Source organism: Gobius niger (genome assembly GCF_951799975.1).
Source record: "Gobius niger genome assembly, contig: SCAFFOLD_140, whole genome shotgun sequence".
Taxonomy (NCBI): domain Eukaryota; kingdom Metazoa; phylum Chordata; class Actinopteri; order Gobiiformes; family Gobiidae; genus Gobius; species Gobius niger.
The window spans coordinates 31,393-55,000 of record NW_027639287.1 but is presented as its reverse complement, the minus strand read 5'-3'; the positions used below and the strand labels follow the sequence as shown (position 1 = coordinate 55,000).

Sequence of the window (23,608 nt, the reverse complement as noted above, 5' to 3'; positions counted from 1 at the left end):
AGACTCGACCTCATTCTACAGACTCGACCTCATTCTACAGACTCGACCTCATTCTACAGACTCGACCTCATTTTACAGACTCGACCTCATTCTACAGACTCGACCTCATTCTACAGACTCGACCTCATTCTACAGACTCGACCTCATTTTACAGACTCGACCTCATTCTACACACTCGACCTCATTCTACAGACTCGACCTCATTCTACAGACTCGACCTCATTCTACAGACTCGACCTCATTCTACACACTCGACCTCATTCTACAGACTCGACCTCATTCTACAGACTCGACCTCATTCTACAGACTCGACCTCATTCTACACACTCGACCTCATTTTACAGACTCGACCTCATTCTACAGACTCGACCTCATTCTACAGACTCGACCTCATTTTACAGACTCGACCTCATTCTACACACTCGACCTCATTCTACAGACTCGACCTCATTCTACACACTCGACCTCATTCTACACACTCGACCTCATTCTACACACTCGACCTCATTATACAGACTCGACCTCATTCTACAGACTCGACCTCATTCTACAGAGTCGACCTCATTTTACAGACTCGACCTCATTTTACAGACTCGACCTCATTCTACAGACTCGACCTCATTTTACAGACTCGACCTCATTTTACAGACTCGACCTCATTCTACAGACTCGACCTCATTCTACACACTCGACCTCATTCTACAGACTCGACCTCATTTTACAGACTCGACCTCATTCTACACACTCGACCTCATTCTACAGACTCGACCTCATTCTACAGACTCGACCTCATTCTACAGACTCGACCTCATTCTACACACTCGACCTCATTCTACAGACTCGACCTCATTCTACAGACTCGACCTCATTCTACACACTCGACCTCATTCTACACACTCGACCTCATTCTACACACTCGACCTCATTCTACACACTCGACCTCATTATACAGACTCGACCTCATTCTACAGACTCGACCTCATTCTACAGACTCGACCTCATTCTACAGACTCGACTTCATTCTACAGACTCGACCTCATTCTACAGACTCGACCTCATTCTACAGACTCGACCTCATTTTACAGACTCGACCTCATTCTACAGACTCGACCTCATTCTACACACTCGACCTCATTCTACAGACTGGACCTCTTTTTACAGAGTCGACCTCTTTTTACAGAGTCGACCTCATTTTACAGACTCGACCTCATTCTACAGACTCGACCTCATTCTACAGACTCGACCTCATTTTACAGACTCGACCTCATTCTACAGACTCGACCTCATTCTACAGACTCGACCTCATTCTACAGACTGGACCTCTTTTTACAGAGTCGACCTCTTTTTACAGAGTCGACCTCATTTTACAGACTCGACCTCATTCTACAGACTCGACCTCAATCTACAGACTCGACCTCATTCTACAGACTCGACCTCATTCTACAGACTCGACCTCATTCTACAGACTCGACCTCATTCTACAGACTCGACCTCATTTTACAGACTCGACCTCATTCTACAGACTCGACCTCATTCTACAGACTCGACCTCATTCTACAGACTCGACCTCATTCTACAGACTCGACCTCATTCTACAGACTCGACCTCATTCTACAGACTCGACCTCATTTTACAGACTCGACCTCATTCTACAGACTCGACCTCATTCTACAGACTCGACCTCATTCTACAGACTCGACCTCATTCTACAGACTCGACCTCATTCTACAGACTCGACCTCATTCTACAGACTCGACCTCATTTTACAGACTCGACCTCATTCTACAGACTCGACCTCATTTTACAGACTCGACCTCATTTTACAGACTCGACCTCATTTTACAGACTCGACCTCATTTTACAGGCTCGACCTCATTTTACAGACTCGACCTCATTTTACAGGCTCGACCTCATTTTACAGACTCGACCTCATTTTACAGACTCGACCTCATTCTATAGAGTGGACCTCATTCTACAGAGTCGACCTCATTCTACACACTCGACCTCATTCTACAGACTCGACCTCAATCTACAGACTCGACCTCATTCTACAGACTCGACCTCATTCTACAGACTCGACCTCATTCTACAGACTCGACCTCATTTTACAGAGTCGTCCTCATTTTACAGACTCGACCTCATTCTACAGACTCGACCTCATTCTACAGACTCGACCTCATTTTACAGACTCGACCTCATTCTAGAGACTCGACCTCATTCTACAGACTCGACCTCATTCTACACACTCGACCTCATTTTACACACTCGACCTCATTTTACAGACTCGACCTCATTTTACACACTCGACCTCATTCTACAGACTCGACCTCATTTTACAGACTCGACCTCATTTTACACACTCGACCTCATTCTACAGACTCGACCTCATTCTACAGACTCGACCTCAATTTACAGACTCGACCTCATTCTACAGACTCGACCTCATTTTACAGACTCGACCTCATTCTACAGACTCGACCTCATTTTACAGACTCGACCTCATTCTACAGACTCGACCTCATTTTACAGACTCGACCTCATTCTACAGACTCGACCTCATTCTACAGACTCGACCTCATTCTACAGAGTCAACCTCATTCTACAGACTCGACCTCATTCTACAGACTCGACCTCATTTTACACACTCGACCTCATTCTACAGACTCGACCTCATTCTACACACTCGACCTCATTCTACAGACTCGACCTCATTCTACACACTCGACCTCATTCTACACACTCGACCTCATTCTCCAGAGTCGACCTCATTCTACAGAGTCGACCTCATTCTACAGACTCGACCTCATTCTACAGACTCGACCTCATTTTACAGACTCGACCTCATTTTACACACTCGACCTCATTTTACACACTCGACCTCATTCTACACACTCGACCTCATTCTACAGAGTCGACCTCATTCTACAGACTCGACCTCATTCTACAGACTCGACCTCATTCTACAGACTCGACCTCATTCTACAGACTCGACCTCATTCTACAGACTCGACCTCATTCTACAGGCTCGTCCTCATTCTACAGACTAGACCTCATTTTACAGACTCGACCTCATTTTACAGACTCGACCTCATTTTACACACTCGACCTCATTCCACAGACTCGACCTCATTCTACAGACTCGACCTCATTTTACAGACTCGACCTCATTCTACAGACTCGACCTCATTTTACACACTCGACCTCATTCTACACACTCGACCTCATTCTACAGACTCGACCTCATTTTACACACTCGACCTCATTCTACACACTCGACCTCATTCTACAGACTCGACCTCATTCTACAAACTCGACCTCATTTTACAGACTCGACCTCATTCTACAGACTCGACCTCATTCTACAGACTCGACCTCATTCTACAGACTCGACCTCATTCTACAGACTCGACCTCATTCTACAGACTCGACCTCATTTTACACACTCGACCTCATTTTACAGACTCGACCTCATTTTACAGACTCGACCTCATTTTACAGACTCGACCTCATTCTGCAGACTCGACCTCATTCTACAGACTCGACCTCATTCTACAGACTCGACCTCATTCTACAGACTCGACCTCATTCTACAGACTCGACCTCATTTTACACACTCGACCTCATTTTACAGACTCGACCTCATTTTACAGACTCGACCTCATTCTACATACTCGACCTCATTCTACAGACTCGACCTCATTCTACAGACTCGACCTCATTTTACACACTCGACCTCATTTTACAGACTCGACCTCATTCTACAGACTCGACCTCATTTTACAGACTCGACCTCATTTTACAGAGTCGACCTCATTTTACAGACTCGACCTCATTTTACAGACTCGACCTCATTTTACAGACTCGACCTCATTTTACAGACTCGACCTCATTCTACAGACTCGACCTCATTCTACAGACTCGACCTCATTTTACAGAGTCGACCTCATTTTACAGAGTCGACCTCATTTTACAGACTCGACCTCATTTTACAGAGTCGACCTCATTTTACAGAGTCGACCTCATTTTACAGAGTCGACCTCATTTTACAGAGTCGACCTCATTTTACAGACTCGACCTCATTTTACAGACTCGACCTCATTTTACAGACTCGACCTCTTTTTTACAGACTCGACCTCATTTTACAGACTCGACCTCATTTTACAGACTCGACCTCATTCTACAGACTCGACCTCATTTTACAGACTCGACCTCTTTTTTACAGACTCGACCTCATTTTACAGACTCGACCTCATTTTACAGACTCGACCTCATTTTACAGACTCGACCTCATTCTACAGACTCGACCTCATTTTACAGAGTCGACCTCATTTTACAGACTCGACCTCATTTTACAGACTCGACCTCATTTTACAGACTCGACCTCATTCTACAGACTCGACCTCATTTTACAGAGTCGACCTCATTTTACAGACTCGACCTCATTTTACAGACTCGACCTCATTTTACAGAGTCGACCTCATTCTACAGACTCGACCTCATTCTACAGACTCGACCTCATTCTACAGACTCGACCTCATTCTACAGACTCGACCTCTTTCTACAGACTCGACCTCATTTTACAGACTCGACCTCATTTTACAGACTCGACCTCTTTCTACAGACTCGACCTCATTTTACAGAGTCGACCTCATTTTACAGACTCGACCTCATTCTACAGACTCGACCTCATTCTACAGACTCGACCTCATTCTACAGACTCGACCTCATTCTACAGAGTCGACCTCATTCTACAGACTCGACCTCATTTTACAGACTCGACCTCATTCTACAGACTCGACCTCATTTTACAGACTCGACCTCATTCTACACACTCGACCTCATTCTACAGACTCGACCTCATTCTACAGACTCGACCTCATTCTACAGACTCGACCTCATTCTACAGAGTCGACCTCATTCTACAGAGTCGACCTCATTCTACAGACTCGACCTCATTTTACAGACTCGACCTCATTTTACAGACTCGACCTCATTTTACACACTCGACCTCATTCTACAGACTCGACCTCATTCTACAGACTCGACCTCATTCTACAGACTCGACCTCATTTTACACACTCGACCTCATTTTACAGACTCGACCTCATTCTACAGACTCGACCTCATTTTACAGACTCGACCTCATTTTACAGAGTCGACCTCATTTTACAGAGTCGACCTCATTTTACAGAGTCGACCTCATTTTACAGACTCGACCTCATTTTACAGACTCGACCTCATTCTACAGAGTCGACCTCATTTTACAGAGTCGACCTCATTTTACAGAGTCGACCTCATTTTACAGAGTCGACCTCATTTTACAGACTCGACCTCATTTTACAGACTCGACCTCATTTTACAGACTCGACCTCTTTTTTACAGACTCGACCTCATTTTACAGACTCGACCTCATTTTACAGACTCGACCTCATTCTACAGACTCGACCTCATTTTACAGACTCGACCTCTTTTTTACAGACTCGACCTCATTTTACAGACTCGACCTCATTTTACAGACTCGACCTCATTTTACAGACTCGACCTCATTCTACAGACTCGACCTCATTTTACAGAGTCGACCTCATTTTACAGACTCGACCTCATTTTACAGACTCGACCTCATTTTACAGACTCGACCTCATTCTACAGACTCGACCTCATTTTACAGAGTCGACCTCATTTTACAGACTCGACCTCATTTTACAGAGTCGACCTCATTTTACAGACTCGACCTCATTCTACAGACTCGACCTCATTCTACAGACTCGACCTCTTTCTACAGACTCGACCTCTTTCTACAGACTCGACCTCATTTTACAGACTCGACCTCATTTTACAGACTCGACCTCTTTCTACAGACTCGACCTCATTTTACAGAGTCGACCTCATTTTACAGACTCGACCTCATTTTACAGACTCGACCTCATTCTACAGACTCGACCTCATTCTACAGACTCGACCTCATTCTACAGACTCGACCTCATTTTTACAGAGTCGACCTCATTTTTACAGAGTCGACCTCATTTTTACAGTTGACCTCATTTTTACAGTTGACCTCATTTTTACAGAGTCGACCTCATTTTTACAGACTCGACCTCATTTTTACAGTTGACCTCATTTTACAGAGTCGTCCTCATTTTTACAGAGTCGACCTCATTTTTACAGAGTCGTCCTCATTTTTACAGACTCGACCTCATTTTTACAGTTGACCTCATTTTACAGAGTCGTCCTCATTTTTACAGAGTCGACCTCATTTTTACAGAGTCGTCCTCATTTTTACAGACTCGACCTCATTTTTACAGAGTCGACCTCATTCTACAGACTCGACCTCATTTTTACAGTTGACCTCATTTTACAGAGTCGTCCTCATTTTTACAGAGTCGACCTCATTTTTACAGAGTCGACCTCATTTTTACAGACTCGACCTCATTTTTACAGACTCGACCTCATTTTTACAGTTGACCTCATTTTACAGAGTCGTCCTCATTTTTACAGAGTCGACCTCATTTTTACAGAGTCGTCCTCATTTTTACAGAGTCGACCTCATTTTTACAGAGTCGACCTCATTCTACAGACTCGACCTCATTTTTACAGAGTCGACCTCATTCTACAGACTCGACCTCATTTTTACAGACTCGACCTCATTTTACAGAGTCGACCTCATTCTACAGAGTCGACCTCATTCTACAGACTCGACCTCATTTTTACAGACTCGACCTCATTTTACAGAGTTTACCTCATTCTACAGACTCGACCTCATTCTACAGACTCGACCTCATTTTACAGACTCGACCTCATTCTACAGACTCGACCTCATTTTTACAGACTCGACCTCATTCTACAGACTCGACCTCATTTTACAGACTCGACCTCATTCTACAGACTCGACCTCATTCTACAGACTCGACCTCATTTTACAGAGTCGACCTCATTTTACAGACTCGACCTCATTTTACAGAGTCGACCTCATTTTTACAGAGTCGACCTCATTTTACAGACTCGACCTCATTTTACAGACTCGACCTCATTCTACAGACTCGACCTCATTCTACAGACTCGACCTCATTTTACAGACTCGACCTCATTTTACAGAGTCGACCTCATTTTTACAGAGTCGACCTCATTTTACAGACTCGACCTCATTTTACAGACTCGACCTCATTCTACAGACTCGACCTCATTCTACAGACTCGACCTCATTCTACAGACTCGACCTCATTTTACAGAGTCGACCTCATTTTCACAGTCGACCTCTTTTTACAGACTCGACCTCATTTTACAGACTCGACCTCATTTTAAAGTCGACCTCATTTTACAGAGTCGACCTCATTTTCACAGAGTCGACCTCATTTTTACACAGTCGACCTCATCTTTACAGAGTCGACCTCATTTTTACAGAGTCGACCTCATTTTTACAGACTCGACCTCATTTATACAGAGTCGACCTCATTTTTACAGAGTCGACCTCATTTTTACAGAGTCGACCTCATTTTACAGACTCGACCTCATTTTACAGAGTCGTCCTCATTTTCACAGAGTCGACCTCATTTTCACAGAGTCGACCTCATTTTACAGAGTCGACCTCATTTTACAGACTCGACCTCATTTTACAGAGTCGACCTCATTTTCACAGAGTCGACCTCATTTTTACAGACTCGACCTCATTCTACAGACTCGACCTCATTTTACAGACTCGACCTCATTCTACAGACTCGACCTCATTCTACAGACTCGACCTCATTTTACAGAGTCGACCTCTTTTTACAGACTCGACCTCATTCTACAGAGTCGACCTCATTTTTACAGAGTCGACCTCATTTTACAGACTCGACCTCATTTTACAGACTCGACCTCATTCTACAGACTCGACCTCATTCTACAGACTCGACCTCATTTTACAGACTCGACCTCATTTTACAGAGTCGACCTCATTTTTACAGAGTCGACCTCATTTTACAGACTCGACCTCATTTTACAGACTCGACCTCATTCTACAGACTCGACCTCATTCTACAGACTCGACCTCATTCTACAGACTCGACCTCATTTTACAGAGTCGACCTCATTTTCACAGTCGACCTCTTTTTACAGACTCGACCTCATTTTACAGACTCGACCTCATTTTAAAGTCGACCTCATTTTACAGAGTCGACCTCATTTTCACAGAGTCGACCTCATTTTTACACAGTCGACCTCATCTTTACAGAGTCGACCTCATTTTTACAGAGTCGACCTCATTTTTACAGACTCGACCTCATTTATACAGAGTCGACCTCATTTTTACAGAGTCGACCTCATTTTTACAGAGTCGACCTCATTTTACAGACTCGACCTCATTTTACAGAGTCGTCCTCATTTTCACAGAGTCGACCTCATTTTCACAGAGTCGACCTCATTTTACAGAGTCGACCTCATTTTACAGAGTCGACCTCATTTTACAGAGTCGACCTCATTTTCACAGAGTCGACCTCATTTTCACAGACTCGACCTCATTTATACAGAGTCGACCTCATTTTTACAGAGTCGACCTCATTTTCACAGAGTCGACCTCATTTTTACAGAGTCGACCTCATTTTTACAGAGTCGACCTCATTTTTACAGAGTCGTCCTCATTTTCACAGACTCGACCTCATTTTTACACAGTCGTCTGGTCGTTTGTTTATCCCGACGTCCCGCCAGTTGAACGAGAGCACCCTCTGGCTCATGTTGTCATTGGGCTTTATACCACACGCCGTTCCCGCGGGTGCTCCCGGGCTGGAGCGCCCGCCCTGGGCTGCTCAGATCTTTGGGCATGAGGCAGTTCTGCCCTGATAATGAAATGATTCAATAGAAAACGTGTAAAGCACAAGAGTCATCGTTTTCTTCACAGACTGGGCTCGTCCTACCTGAGGCCTGTGATATACTGTCACAGAGCGCCCGGTGAAGAGTCAGAGGGTCGTGAGGTCGAATCAGATGGTCTATGGTGGTTTAGTCTTTTGACTTGATCCACTGGTAAAACAATTTAAGCAGAAATACTTCTGGCGTCACATTATTGTCACAGGCACGATCCTTTATTAAATCTTGGTCAGTGACTTCATTTTTAGAAGGTTGTATCACTGATACTCATTAATCATTCATTTGTTTCTGTTCTCACTATCCGGAGGAGTTTTCCTCTTTCTAAATGATCTCAGCTCAATCCTGACGATTTGGTTCATATTTGTAAATGAGAATAATTAAGCTCTGTCAGTGTTGAGTTTGCTTTTTTCAGACCCACTGCTCAATGCTTTTTCACCACCAGATGGCGATACTGAGGGATCATCTACCCATCACTAACTCACGTGTATCCAGCCCAGGGTGATGAGGTCGTTCTGGTCCTGTATGAAGAACAGCTCCTCCTCGTTCTCCGTGTCGCAGTAATCTGGACCCCCGCTCTGCTTCGGGACGATCACATGGGTCACAGTGAAGGCGTTTCTCGTCTGAAACAAAGAGTCTGACGTCATCAGGTCTGTTCAACCTTCTGCAAGAACCCAGAGCTGCAGCTCCTGTTTGGCACTTCTTTCAGGTCGTTCTCGACGCCTCAGCTGAGCAGAACTTTGTTCGGCAGGGCTGCGAGAACACTTCGCTGTGATTGGCTGGATTTTTAGTGGGAGGAGTTGATGGAGGTGGGGCAGTTTCAGAAAGAATATGTTTGTTTGACTAAAGTCTGAAAGTAACACGACCTCCTTCACAAATCACCAATATTTGTGTTGAGCCTGGAGTGGATTCTCCTCTGACAGTAAATGTGTTCACGTGTTTTTCTTTATGCACAGAGTTGTTCTGGTGTGAAACCGTCCTGTGTGTGGATCATGTAAACAGCTCTAAACAAACAGGATCCCCTTGGTGGTGTTTTTCTTTATGCACAGAGTTGTTAGAGTTGTTAGAGTTGTTGGAGTTGTTAGAGTTGTTTAGAGTTGTTAGAGTTGTTAAGAGTTGTTCTGGTGTGAAACCGTCCTGTGTGTGGATCATGTGGTGGTGTTTTTCTTTATGCACAGAGTTGTTAGAGTTGTTAGATTTGTTAGAGTTGTTAGAGTTGTTAGAGTTGTTAGAGTTGTTAGAGTTGTTAGAGTTGTTGGAGTTGTTGGAGTTGTTGGAGTTGTTGGAGTTGTTGGAGTTGTTGGAGTTGTTGGAGTTGTTGGAGTTGTTGGAGTTGTTAGAGTTGTTGGAGTTGTTGGAGTTGTTAGAGTTGTTCTGGTGTGAAACCGTCCTGTGTGTGGATCATGTGGTGGTGTTTTTCTTTATGCACAGAGTTGTTAGAGTTGTTGGAGTTGTTAGAGTTGTTCTGGTGTGAAACCGTCCTGTGTGTGGATCATGTGGTGGTGTTTTTCTGCAGTTACCAGTTTCCCACAGAGGATTCCGCACGTCTCCACGGCTCGGACCGTATTGGCCTCAGCGAGCTGTAAAAACCTCCTGCAAAGCTCGGAGGGCACGAAGAGCTGACGGAGAGCGTCCACCATCGGACCTGCAGACACAAAACACCAAAACACAGTCCTGCTTTCAGAATCTGCAACGGCACCAAAGAACTGCATAAGACTCAATAAACTAAACTAAACTAATGCTATTTGGAAAAAAGAAAATGGATGACATTACAATAACGAATGAATTGATCAAATACGGGTTTCTGAAAAACCCATAACTAATATTACACTAAGCATCGCACCAATAAGTAAAACATATAGTAAATCTTAGGGCTGGGCCAAAATATCGGATTGGACTTGGATCGCAATACTTTGTGCTGCAATACTAAGTATCGTTACTTTATCAAGTATTGCAATACTTTCAATACTTGTGTTTGGAGGCATTTTTTATCACATCCTTCCCTCTCCTTTATCTTCCAGTAACCGTTACACAGCACTGTGTTACATTTACCGTCACAGTTACTCACACGCATCATTCATCCTGGCCTATTGTACATGTTTTTATTTGTAGTGGAAACCGGAGTACCCGGAGGAAACCCACACAGACACGGGGAGAACATGCAAACTCCACACAGAAAGGCCCGGGACCTTCTAGCTAGGGATACGTATCGGCCCCTGGGTATCGTGATATGTATCGGATCGGCCCCTCAGTATCGTGATACGTATCGGATCGGCCTCTGGGTATCGTGATACGTATCGGATCGTGACGACAGTGGATCGTCCCAGCCCTAGTAAATCTCTATATGATCTTTATAGTCCTCTCATATTGCCTCATAGAAGTTATGGTATTTAAGTTTAGGGAAATACTTATAAAAACACATAAATAACTCTTCAGTCAAACAAAATCAGATGTTCAGCACCAGAGACGAAAGATACAAACGGAACTTGACGAGGCAGATCTTTGAGGAACTTAAGGTGCCTCAGGTGAGTCAGGCTGGGCATCGTTACTTTGCTTTTATAAGACTTCTTTAACAATACAAAACAAAAATTTTGATACCTGAAAGATACTAATATATTATTAATACTAATAATAATATAGATAATATCTGGTGTGTGAAAAGTGGGGAAAATTTAATCAAAAATAAGGGAAAATTGTGTTAAAAAAAGAAAGAGGCGAAAAAAGGAAAAATTGGGGGGAAATTAGCCTTTTTTTAAATGTTTTTTTTGCAATTTTTTTCTCAATTTCGCCCCAAAATGTTCCCAGTTATGTTTTATTCCCCAAATTTACCCCACTTTATTTCACCTTGTGTGTCACTTATTATTCCTTTTAAATGTTAACGACCAACAGCATCAAAGCTTCTCTTCGGTTCCTGCTTTGTTATGTTTCGTGCCAGAGAATGAACATAATAACGACTATAATAATAATGAACCGTGACGTTAGAGCTGAAGAACCTGAAGAACTCACTGCTGTTCCCGGGGCTGACCACGGAGCCGGGCTTCAGGGAGCGGTCGAAAACCGGAGGTGGAGGTGCTGAGGGCTGGGGGAGTCCGGGCGCTGGAGGACCCGCCGGAGGACCCGCCGGAGGACCCGCCGGAGGACCCGCCGGAGGACCCGCCGGAGGACCCGCCGGAGGACCCGCCGGAGGACCCGTGATGCCCGGGAGGAGCGGCGCGTCGGCAGAGGGGGCGGTCGGCGTGTTGAACTCCAGCAGGACCTTCTGTCTCTCCTTCTCCAGGTCCTGTCGTCGGATCATCTCCTCAAAGGCGCTGAACTGTTCCTGCTCCTTCTGTCGGCGCAGCATCTCGGCCACTCGCTCCCGCTCAGCGTCCAGAGCTCGCTGTCGAGACTGCTCCTGGGCCAGAGTCTGCTCCTCCGCTTTCTGACAGAGCAGAACATCATCTTTGAAGAACAGTTTTTCTGTGCCTCGTCCACACGTGCCGGGAATGTGGAATAAGCACAAACATTTAACAAACACTACATGAGTGTGATGTTTGTCTGAAGAAGGACTTAAGACATAAAAAAAATGTGTCGGGTTAATGAATCCAATCACTGTCAAAAACTGATGAGCAAAAACATTTTGGAGATTTCTTACAAGAACCTTGGCTCTCCCAGAGTCACATATGTTTGTTAAGTGGTGATGTCACAGCTCTACTTCCAGGTTCGCAGATGTGAAACTACAACAAACTCTTTAAAACCACAATCAGCATATGTGAAACTCCACAGAGAGTTATTTATCAGGCCCAGTAGCCAAAAATGCTGAACCTACTACTATAATATAAAACTAAAATCGCTATCTCCGGGCTAGCGGAGATAAATGCTAACGGCGCAGCAGCTCCGCTAACCCCGGAAGTGCCGACTTAAGTAAATATTACTTTTTTAGCAGTAGGTGCAGCCTTTTTGGCTAATGAGTCTGAGAAATAAGTAGGTTCAGTGACTCTCTGTTTCAGAAATATTGATGTTGTTTTCATGTGTTTTTCTGGTATATTTGCCGGAGCTTTTTATGTGTTTTTCTGGTATATTTGCCGGTCTGCCGGGACCCGGAAGCGGAAGTCGTGACGTCACACTTAACAAAAGCATTGGCCCTGCTCCCTCTGACATTATGACATCCTCACATTCTAGAACGTGAGTGTGGCCGATTCTATGAACCTTTCCCTCTACATCAATCGCTGCTTCAGTGAAATAAAACTCTCATCACTTACAACAGATGTTTTCCATCAGACTACGTCACAGCTACAAAAGGATTAAACCTGTCATGTGCCTTTAATTAGGCTCAGTCATTTTGAAACATATTTTAATTTACATTGAGTCTTTTGACTATAATGTCCTTTAATTTTGGTTCAGATTTATTGGACTAAAAAGGAACAGGCCACCGTTTTTCCATACTGAGATATGTTCTTACCTGAGCTTAGATGAGTTGATGCGTACCTGTCCTTGTAAGTCAGTAAGTAAACTTTATTTGTATGGCACTTTTCACAGACACAAAGTCACAAAGTGCTTCACAGTAAAAACAGAAAGGAATAAATCTTAACACATAACAAATGCCGACAATCATTGGCAGCGTCAGTCGATTGGACTAGAATTATTTTGTAAACAAATATGTTTTTAGGCACTTTCTAAAGATGTCCTCGAGCAGGAGATCATTCCAAAGTCGGGGCAGCTTTGAATGAGCGATCTCCCCGGGTTTTAAAACACCATCAATAGATTGTGCCCAGACGATCTCGAGCTCCGGGTCGGGCTGTAGGGCGTCATGAGGTCAACAATGTAAGAAGGAGCTCGAAGTTCTCGACACAGGCTGATATGGGCCGTCCTGTGGGTTACAAGTCCTAACTTCACCCCATTTGGAGCTATAGGAACATAATACTGGGAGAGGCCAAATGCTAACAACATCTTTGGTCGTTTTGCGAGACTGAGCGCACACACAAACACCAGACAGGTACACATCAACTCGTCTAAGCTCAGGTAAGAACAGATCTCAGGATGGAAAAAACGTGGCCTGTTCCTTTAAGCTTTTAATATGTATTTTAATCATATTAAACTTAGGTCCTCCTCTCCTCGTGGATTAAGCTCAGGGTTTAATATGAGGCTCTTTCATTTCTATTTAGTCTTATTTTATATTCAAATATCTGGGCATTTAGTTTTAGTCTCAGAAACAACTTTAGTCGGCAAAAGATTGACTTTGACTAAGATTCTGACTAAATATTTTAGTAAATGATCCCTGGGCTCAGAGACACAGAGTTTAGTGACTCAATAATGTTAGAAATATTTAATTTGGAAAAAAATCAGGTCCAAATGTGGAACAATAAAAGAACTGCATGGATAAGGAGTAAAAAGTACTTTACCTTCTTCAGGAGGTAATGTGAATATTCTACTTCAAATCTTTTTAAAAGGGCTTTCTTCAGGACCTCCGCTTGAGGAAACGCGATGTCCTTCAGTTTCTGTGAAAAAGTCACGTAGTTATTGTTTAAACAAAATAATAAACATTCAAATCTATATTGTGACTGTCGGCACCTTAAGCGTCTCCTTCTTCTCGGGAATGTTGGCGGTTTTGTAATCTCGATGCTTGGGCAGCTTCTCGATAAACAAACTGAAGGGACAGAAGCAAGAAAAGTTTGGTTTGGAAAGACAAGAAAAGAAAAGACATTTCCGACTGAAACACTGAATGAAGGTCTTTGACTTTGATTTTCGTTTGTTAATCTGAAAATATAAATATAAAACGAGGTGAAATTTTTACAGATATTTCCACAAAAAACATCTCATTTTAAAACTGAACAAGATCCAAAATCTGTCTGTAAGTCTTGTAACAAATATGTCACAAAACTTCTGTCTTTGGTCATTATTCAGAAAATCTAGTACATCACAAAACTAATCGGGTCCACATTTTCAGACATTGAACTTATGCGTCGCTGGACAGAGTCATTGGACAGAGGAACTTTGTGCATCACCAGCTTCTTCCACAGCTTTACGTTTGACAAAAGGTCTGCAGCAGGTTTAACTACAGCCTCTCCGAGAAGAGACACTCTGTATCATAGAGAGCATGTGTAGTGCTTCCTTATGTACTTGTAGAGCATGTGTAGTGCTTCCTGATGTACTTGTAGAGCATGTGTAGTGCTTCCTGATGTACTTGTAGAGCATGTTGTAGTGTTTCCTGATGTACTTGTAGAGCATGTGTAGTGCTTCCTTACGTGATGTACTTGTAGAGCATGTGTAGTGTTTCCTGATGTACTTGTAGAGCATGTGTAGTGCTTCCTGATGTACTTGTAGAGCATGTTGTAGTGCTTCCTGATGTACTTGTAGAGCATGTTGTAGTGCTTCCTTACGTGATGTACTTGTAGAGCATGTGTAGTGCTTCCTGATGTACTTGTAGAGCATGTTGTAGTGTTTCCTGATGTACTTGTAGAGCATGTGTAGTGCTTCCTTACGTGATGTACTTGTAGAGCATGTGTAGTGTTTCCTGATGTACTTGTAGAGCATGTGTAGTGCTTCCTGATGTACTTGTAGAGCATGTGTAGTGCTTCCTGATGTACTTGTAGAGCATGTGTAGTGCTTCCTGATGTACTTGTAGAGCATGTGTAGTGCTTCCTTATGTACTTGTAGAGCATGTGTAGTGTTTCCTGATGTACTTGTAGAGCATGTTGTAGTGCTTCCTGATGTACTTGTAGAGCATGTTGTAGTGTTTCCTGATGTACTTGTAGAGCATGTGTAGTGTTTCCTGATGTACTTGTAGAGCATGTTGTAGTGCTTCCTGATGTACTTGTAGAGCATGTTGTAGTGTTTCCTGATGTACTTGTAGAGCATGTGTAGTGCTTCCTGATGTACTTGTAGAGCATGTTGTAGTGTTTCCTGATGTACTTGTAGAGCATGTGTAGTGCTTCCTGATGTACTTGTAGAGCATGTGTAGTGCTTCCTGATGTACTTGTAGAGCATGTGTAGTGCTTCCTTACGTGATGTACTTGTAGAGCATGTTGTAGTGCTTCCTGATGTACTTGTAGAGCATGTGTAGTGCTTCCTTACGTGATGTACTTGTAGAGCATGTGTAGTGCTTCCTGATGTACTTGTAGAGCATGTGTAGTGCTTCCTTACGTGATGTACTTGTAGAGCATGTGTAGTGCTTCCTGATGTACTTGTAGAGCATGTGTAGTGCTTCCTTACGTGATGTACTTGTAGAGCATGTGTAGTGTTTCCTGATGTACTTGTAGAGCATGTTGTAGTGCTTCCTGATGTACTTGTAGAGCATGTGTAGTGCTTCCTTACGTGATGTACTTGTAGAGCATGTTGTAGTGCTTCCTGATGTACTTGTAGAGCATGTTGTAGTGCTTCCTGATGTACTTGTAGAGCATGTGTAGTGCTTCCTTACGTGATGTACTTGTAGAGCATGTGTAGTGCTTCCTTACGTGATGTACTTGTAGAGCATGTGTAGTGCTTCCTTACGTGATGTACTTGTAGAGCATGTGTAGTGCTTCCTGATGTACTTGTAGAGCATGTTGTAGTGCTTCCTGATGTACTTGTAGAGCATGTGTAGTGCTTCCTTACGTGATGTACTTGTAGAGCATGTGTAGTGCTTCCTTACGTGATGTACTTGTAGAGCATGTGTAGTGCTTCCTAATGTACTTGTAGAGCATGTTGTAGTGTTTCCTTATGTACTTGTAGAGCATGTGTAGTGCTTCCTAATGTACTTGTAGAGCATGTGTAGTGTTTCCTGATGTACTTGTAGAGCATGTGTAGTGCTTCCTGATGTACTTGTAGAGCATGTTGTAGTGCTTCCTGATGTACTTGTAGAGCATGTTGTAGTGTTTCCTGATGTACTTGTAGAGCATGTGTAGTGCTTCCTGATGTACTTGTAGAGCATGTTGTAGTGCTTCCTGATGTACTTGTAGAGCATGTTGTAGTGTTTCCTGATGTACTTGTAGAGCATGTGTAGTGCTTCCTGATGTACTTGTAGAGCATGTTGTAGTGCTTCCTGATGTACTTGTAGAGCATGTGTAGTGCTTCCTTACGTGATGTACTTGTAGAGCATGTGTAGTGCTTCCTGATGTACTTGTAGAGCATGTGTAGTGCTTCCTTACGTGATGTACTTGTAGAGCATGTGTAGTGCTTCCTGATGTACTTGTAGAGCATGTTGTAGTGTTTCCTGATGTACTTGTAGAGCATGTGTAGTGCTTCCTGATGTACTTGTAGAGCATGTGTAGTGTTTCCTGATGTACTTGTAGAGCATGTTGTAGTGCTTCCTGATGTACTTGTAGAGCATGTGTAGTGCTTCCTTACGTGATGTACTTGTAGAGCATGTGTAGTGCTTCCTGATGTACTTGTAGAGCATGTGTAGTGCTTCCTTACGTGATGTACTTGTAGAGCATGTGTAGTGTTTCCTGATGTACTTGTAGAGCATGTTGTAGTGTTTCCTGATGTACTTGTAGAGCATGTGTAGTGCTTCCTGATGTACTTGTAGAGCATGTGTAGTGTTTCCTGATGTACTTGTAGAGCATGTTGTAGTGTTTCCTGATGTACTTGTAGAGCATGTTGTAGTGTTTCCTGATGTACTTGTAGAGCATGTTGTAGTGCTTCCTGATGTACTTGTAGAGCATGTGTAGTGCTTCCTTACGTGATGTACTTGTTGTAGAGGATGAAGGAGTGCTCGATGTTTCCCTCCTCTGTGTAAACGTGGGCCATGCGGATCAGCTCCATCCCGGAGCGGAAGTACCTCCTCAGGGGGACGTCGTCACACACGTCCACAGAGCTGCCTTTCTTTGTCAGAGCTCGGACTCGCTCCTCTGGAGTCAGGCTGACGTCTGAGGGGTCGGCCATTTTAAACCTGAAACACATCAGACGTGACCTTTTTATGTTCTCGTAATCATGGCTCAAGAACAAAACAGTAAGAAACCAGCGAGTCAAATTTAGATCAACAATCTTAATCTAAAATCTAAAAATGTGTATAAGGTTGAACAGAATAAAGGAAGACTGGTGGAGTGCCCATTTTTTGAGAGCCACTGTAAAATGTAAAATATAAAATATAATGTAAAATATAATGTAAAAAATAATATGGAATTTATGAAAATATGTCAAGGACTTGTATGTACGTCTTGTATGTCCTGTCTTTGTGTTTGTTTGTCTTGTCTTTGTCTTGTCTTAGTCTGGAAGCATCTGTCTGTGAAATGTATTGTGATTTTGGTATTGTTGTGTTATTTATGTTTTTGTTTTATTCAATGTATACTGTGACTGTGTCTATGTCTGAGGTGAATGAATGAATAAAAAAGAAAAAAAAAAAAGAAAAAAAAGAAACCAGCGAGTCTGTGTTTAAGCTGCTCAAGATGTTAGCATGCTACCGGTTAGCATTTAGCTTCAACAGTCATCAAAGAACTTAGAAATGCGAAGGCCTCGTTTTTATCAAGGCCATTGTTGAAGCCAAGGGAAATGTGAAACAGATCTGGCAAAATATAAACAAGCTAGCTGTAAGAACAACTGTAAGAACAACTGTAAGAACAACTGTAAGAACAACTGTAAGAACAACTGTAAGAACAAATATAAGAACAACTGTAAGAACAACTGTAAGAACAACTGTAAGAACAACTGTAAGAACAACTGTAAGAACAAATATAAGAACAACTGTAAGAACAACTGTAAGAACAACTGTTAGAACAACTGTAAGAACAACTGTAAGAACAACTGTAAGAACAAATATAAGAACAACTGTAAGAACAACTGTAAGAACAACTGTAAGAACAACTGTTAGAACAACTGTAAGAACAACTGTAAGAACAACTGTAAGAACAACTGTTAGAACAACTGTAAGAACAACTGTAAGAACAAATATAAGAACAACTGTAAGAACAACTGTAAGAACAACTGTAAGAACAACTGTAAGAACAACTGTTAGAACAACTGTAAGAACAACTGTTAGAACAACTGTAAGAACAACTGTAAGAACAACTGTAAGAACAAATATAAGAACAACTGTAAGAACAACTGTAAGAACAACTGTAAGAACAACTGTAAGAACAACTGTAAGAACAACTGTAAGAACAACTGTAAGAACAAATATAAGAACTGTAAGAACAACTGTAAGAACAACTGTAAGAACAACTGTAAGAACAACTGTAAGAACAAATATAAGAACAACTGTAAGAACAAATATAAGAACAACTGTAAGAACAAATATAAGAACAACTGTAAGAACAACTGTAAGAACAACTGTAAGAACAAATATAAGAACAACTGTAAGAACAAATATAAGAACAACTGTAAGAACAACTGTAAGAACAACTGTAAGAACAAATATAAGAACAACTGTAAGAACAACTGTAAGAACAAATATAAGAACAACTGTAAGAACAACTGTAAGAACAACTGTAAGAACAAATATAAGAACAACTGTAAGAACAACTGTAAGAACAACTGTAAGAACAACTGTAAGAACAAATATAAGAACAACTGTAAGAACAACTGTAAGAACAACTGTAAGAACAAATATAAGAACAACTGTAAGAACAAATATAAGAACAACTGTAAGAACAACTGTAAGAACAAATATAAGAACAACTGTAAGAACAATTGTAAGAACAACTGTAAGAACAACTGTAAGAACAACTGTAAGAACAACTGTAAGAACAAATATAAGAACAACTGTAAGAACAACTGTAAGAACAACTGTAAGAACAAATATAAGACTGTTGAACTTAATCCAAATGGAAATGTAACTGATGATCCAAGTGTCGTGGCAAATGAATTTAACCAATACTTCATTGACTCCGTGAATAACTCATAAGGACAGCAGAGGATCGACCTCACAGATACAGAAGTCAATCATGATCAAATGTTATCTTTTCAGGAAGTGACTCATTCAAAAATAAAAGTAGTAATTTTCTCTTTGAAAAGCTCACGTGCCAAAGATATACATGGAATTGACACAGTGTTCTTGAAGACACAAGAACATCAGATCCAAACTGGACAGGGGGGGGGGGGGGGGGGGGGGTTAGTAATGCCATCTCCAATACAGTCGACATGGGTGTGCCACAGGGCTCTACCCTGGGACCCCTCCTATTCACTATATACTAATGATATGCCAGATGCCATATCAAATGTATGCAGATGACACGCTCATCTATCTGCAAGACCAAAAGCCAAGCTGCAAACGAGCTTCAGCTGCAAAGGAGCTTCAGCTGCAAAGGAGCTTCAGCTGCAAAGGAGCTTCAGCCGCAAAGGAGCTTCAGCCGCAAAGAAGCTTCAGCCGCAAAGAAGCTTCAGCCGCAAAGGAGCTTCAGCCGCAAAGGAGCTTCAGCCGCAAAGGAGCTTCAGCCGCAAAGGAGCTTCAGCCGCAAAGGAGCTTCAGCCGCAAAGGAGCTTCAGCCGCAAAGGAGCTTCAGCCGCAAAGGAGCTTCAGCCGCAAAGGAGCTTCAGCCGCAAAGGAGCTTCAGCCGCAAAGGAGCTTCAGCCGCAAAGAAGCTTCAGCCGCAAAGGAGCTTCAGCCGCAAAGGAGCTTCAGCCGCAGAGGAGCTTCAGCCGCAGAGGAGCTTCAGCCGCAGAGGAGCTTCAGCCGCAGAGGAGCTTCAGCCGCAGAGGAGCTTCAGCCGCAGAGGAGCTTCAGCCGCAGAGGAGCTTCAGCCGCAGAGGAGCTTCAGCCGCAAAGGAGCTTCACCCGCAATGGAGTCTGTTCAAAGATGGCTGAACTCAGGTCTTTTTCTAAACATGGATGAAACGGTTTGCATGTATTTTACTAAAGAACCTGAGCCACCTGTTGATGTCGCAGGACACGCATTAGCAGTGGTTCAAGAATTTAAATATTTAGGGCTCATTGTTGATTCTAAACTCACATTCAAATCCCAAGCCAAAAAAGTAACAAATAAAATACAATTTACATTGGGAACTTTTAAACAAATACGGAATAATTTAACTGCAGCAAAAACGTACTTTAGCGCCGAGATTATGTCACACATTTCCTACTGTCTGACGAGCTGGAGTCAAACAAGTGAAACAACACGACAGAGAGTTTAGAAGCTTCACTCAAGGGTTTGGATCAAAAACATAACTCTTACCATCACTGCCATGTTCTCTCAAAATATAGTTTTTTTAGTTGAGTGAATATGATACGGTTTCACGACATTGTACTGGTTTATAGAATACTGGCCCCGCCCCCTCTGCAGGAGTTCATCCACCTCACAGACAGGGGGGGCACACGAGCCCAAAGCAGAGGAGACTGTGCTGTTCCTTTTTCAGTGAGCGCGGCTCACATCTGGAACAGCTGGAACATCAGGAACATCCCAACACTGAGAGCCTTCACTAGATCAGTAAACCTTTGGCTCCTGGACAATCAGACCTGCAGTCACAGTGTGAACATGTCGGCTGTTCACCAATAGTGTTTAAAATCTCTGATTTGTCTGAGTCGTTTTGTTTATAATGTCTTTTTACAAACCATTTGATCTTGTCTTTTGTTCATGTCTGTTGTGCTTGTTGTTCTGAAGACCTGCCCTGGGACGACAGGTGAAAAACTCTGGCATAATTACATGTGGACTTTGAGGACTCAGGGTAATTAATATGCACTGTCCCATCTTAAATAAATAAACAAATACAATAAGTTCAGCTTTGACCTCTCCAAGAGAAAGCCCTGAAGCACAAACATCTGACCTTGAACACAACATGTACAGAGGTCAGAGGTCAGAGCTGAGCTGTTACTGTAGTGTTTCCTCAGTGTTCATAGATGTGATACACATGTGTTTGTGTTGAAGCCACTGACAGTTGATGACAGTTGCTAGCGGGTAGCATGCTAACGCCTTGAGCAGCTTAAACACTCAGACTGAGACTCTGTTGACATGACAAACTGTAAAAATCACAGAGAAAGGTTTTCTGTTTTGTCTTTAATGTGTTCATTTAGTCTTCAGAGTGGAGCAGATCCTGCTGTCGCTGCACAGACAGAGCTGCTACGTCTGAGCCACATCTGCTGGTTATGTCACATAAACGTGTGTTTTTACGGTTATCTTAGTAGTAGTAGAGATATTGTTACGTGCTGTAGTACTGCATAATTACGCTTCGGTATTCAAAATGGTGGCCGGAACTATGTGTGATGTCATTGGAAACACATGTATAAACTAATATCCAATTATTATCTCATAAAGGCGTACAAAAGCTGAGAGAATATTCAAAAACATGTGCATGATGTTGTTCAGTGGAAAGACTTTCAGAAATAAGAATAATACGTCAGGTTAATCCAGTCACTGTGAAACACAGATGACCAAAAACATTTATTATTTTTGGTTTTGTTTCTTACAAAAACTGCATTTCTCATAGAGTTGTATCAGCTCCGGCTCCACCCGACATTATGACATCATCACATTCTTTCTGATCGATTAGACCCTGATGATCGCGATTAATCAATTAATCATTCATACTCTGAGTCGGCTTCTCTCTGTCCGAAGTAATAATAATAGGTAACACCTTGATACATTGTACCTAACTTTGTGACAATCTGTCATAACGTGTGCCTATGGGTTAGATACACAATGGAATAACTTGTATTAGTACTTTGTAGGAACATAATGTAATAAGACATAACTCTAACCCTAAAGGCCTCGTGTCCTATTACATTATGTACCTACAAAGTACTAATACAAGTTACTCCATTGTGTATCCGACCCACATTATTAGTTGTTACACATTGTTACAGAGTACATTGTACTACATTTAGTTAGGTCCAATGTAGGTACTGTCAGATAAAGTGATACCTAATGATGTATTCTTTAATCCTGTTTCTAAACAGGACAATGTGGTCCAACTGCATCACATTTATTTAGTATCTTATTCACTTTATCACAGTTTATCATCATAATAACATCATGTAATAATATACAGAACACACTTTAACAAACCGCCTGAATGAAAACAGAGTAACGTGATTGTGAAGTAAAGTGACATGTTCATCATCTGGAAGTCACATCAGCCCTTTGCTCTTTGCTAACTTAAGCTAATCTGTTTATCGTCTCAAAGTAAATGATCCTGTAACTGGACTTTAGTTGTAGTTTCTTACCCAAAGCAGGAAGTTCTCTCGTCTTCCAGATGATGTTGAAAAACTGCTTGAAAACGGGACAAATATCGGTCCAAACCTATAGATCCATAATAATGATCCAAACTGGACCAGACTCAGCACGATCCGTTCACTTCCGCAATAACACGACTCTTCTTCTGCTGAAGCTGAAGGAGGAGCGCGAGCCCAGAGAAGCGCGTATCGCCACCTGCTGGAAGAATAAAGGGACTTACAAAAGGGATTTAAAAAAGAGATGAAAATGTGGGGGGAAAAAACAATGTAGAAGTGGATCCAAAACTTGATAGTAAAACAAATCAATAAAACTGAATGCCTAAATAAATAATAAATAAATAAAAACATAAAATAAATACAAATAAAAATAAATGAAGAAAGAAAGAATAAAAATAATAAATAAATAATATTATAAGAGCCCCTTTGCCAGCCCTGATGGCGCTCGGGCCTAAAAAAAGAAAGAAAGAAAACAATTACCAGACACGGCCACCAGGTGGAGACACGTAATCAAAGCTGCGCAGCTCTACGTCACGCTCTACGTCACGCTGACGCCACGCTCTCCGCTCTTTGACAGAGGATATAGCGTTAGACTGACAGAGGTGTTAATGAGAGAAGCGGCTCCTGCTCCGTGTCCTCAGTCCTCCCGGTGTCCTCCCGGTGTCCTCCCGCTGTCCTCCCGCTGTCCTCCCGGTACCGGAGCCTTCATGTCCGCGGAGT

The 23,608-nt window shown here is 42.5% G+C and overlaps 1 protein-coding gene across 1 annotated transcript in view; it reads right to left on the bottom strand.

Annotated features, from left to right (window-relative positions):
- LOC306982614 (STAM-binding protein-like A) overlaps positions 1-23,024 on the bottom strand; it is a 26,393-nt gene extending 3,369 nt beyond the window's left edge. The window contains exons 1-7 of the mRNA XM_079583084.1: positions 22,883-23,024; positions 17,471-17,680; positions 14,383-14,458; positions 14,214-14,309; positions 11,839-12,253; positions 10,353-10,477; positions 9,318-9,455 (exon numbers count right to left, since the gene is read on the bottom strand). Of these exons, the coding sequence (XP_079439210.1) occupies positions 9,318-9,455; positions 10,353-10,477; positions 11,839-12,253; positions 14,214-14,309; positions 14,383-14,458; positions 17,471-17,673 (1,053 nt within the window). The 5' untranslated portion in view covers positions 17,674-17,680; positions 22,883-23,024. The remainder of the gene's footprint in view (positions 1-9,317; positions 9,456-10,352; positions 10,478-11,838; positions 12,254-14,213; positions 14,310-14,382; positions 14,459-17,470; positions 17,681-22,882) is intronic.
- Between the last annotated feature and the right edge of the window lie 584 nt (positions 23,025-23,608).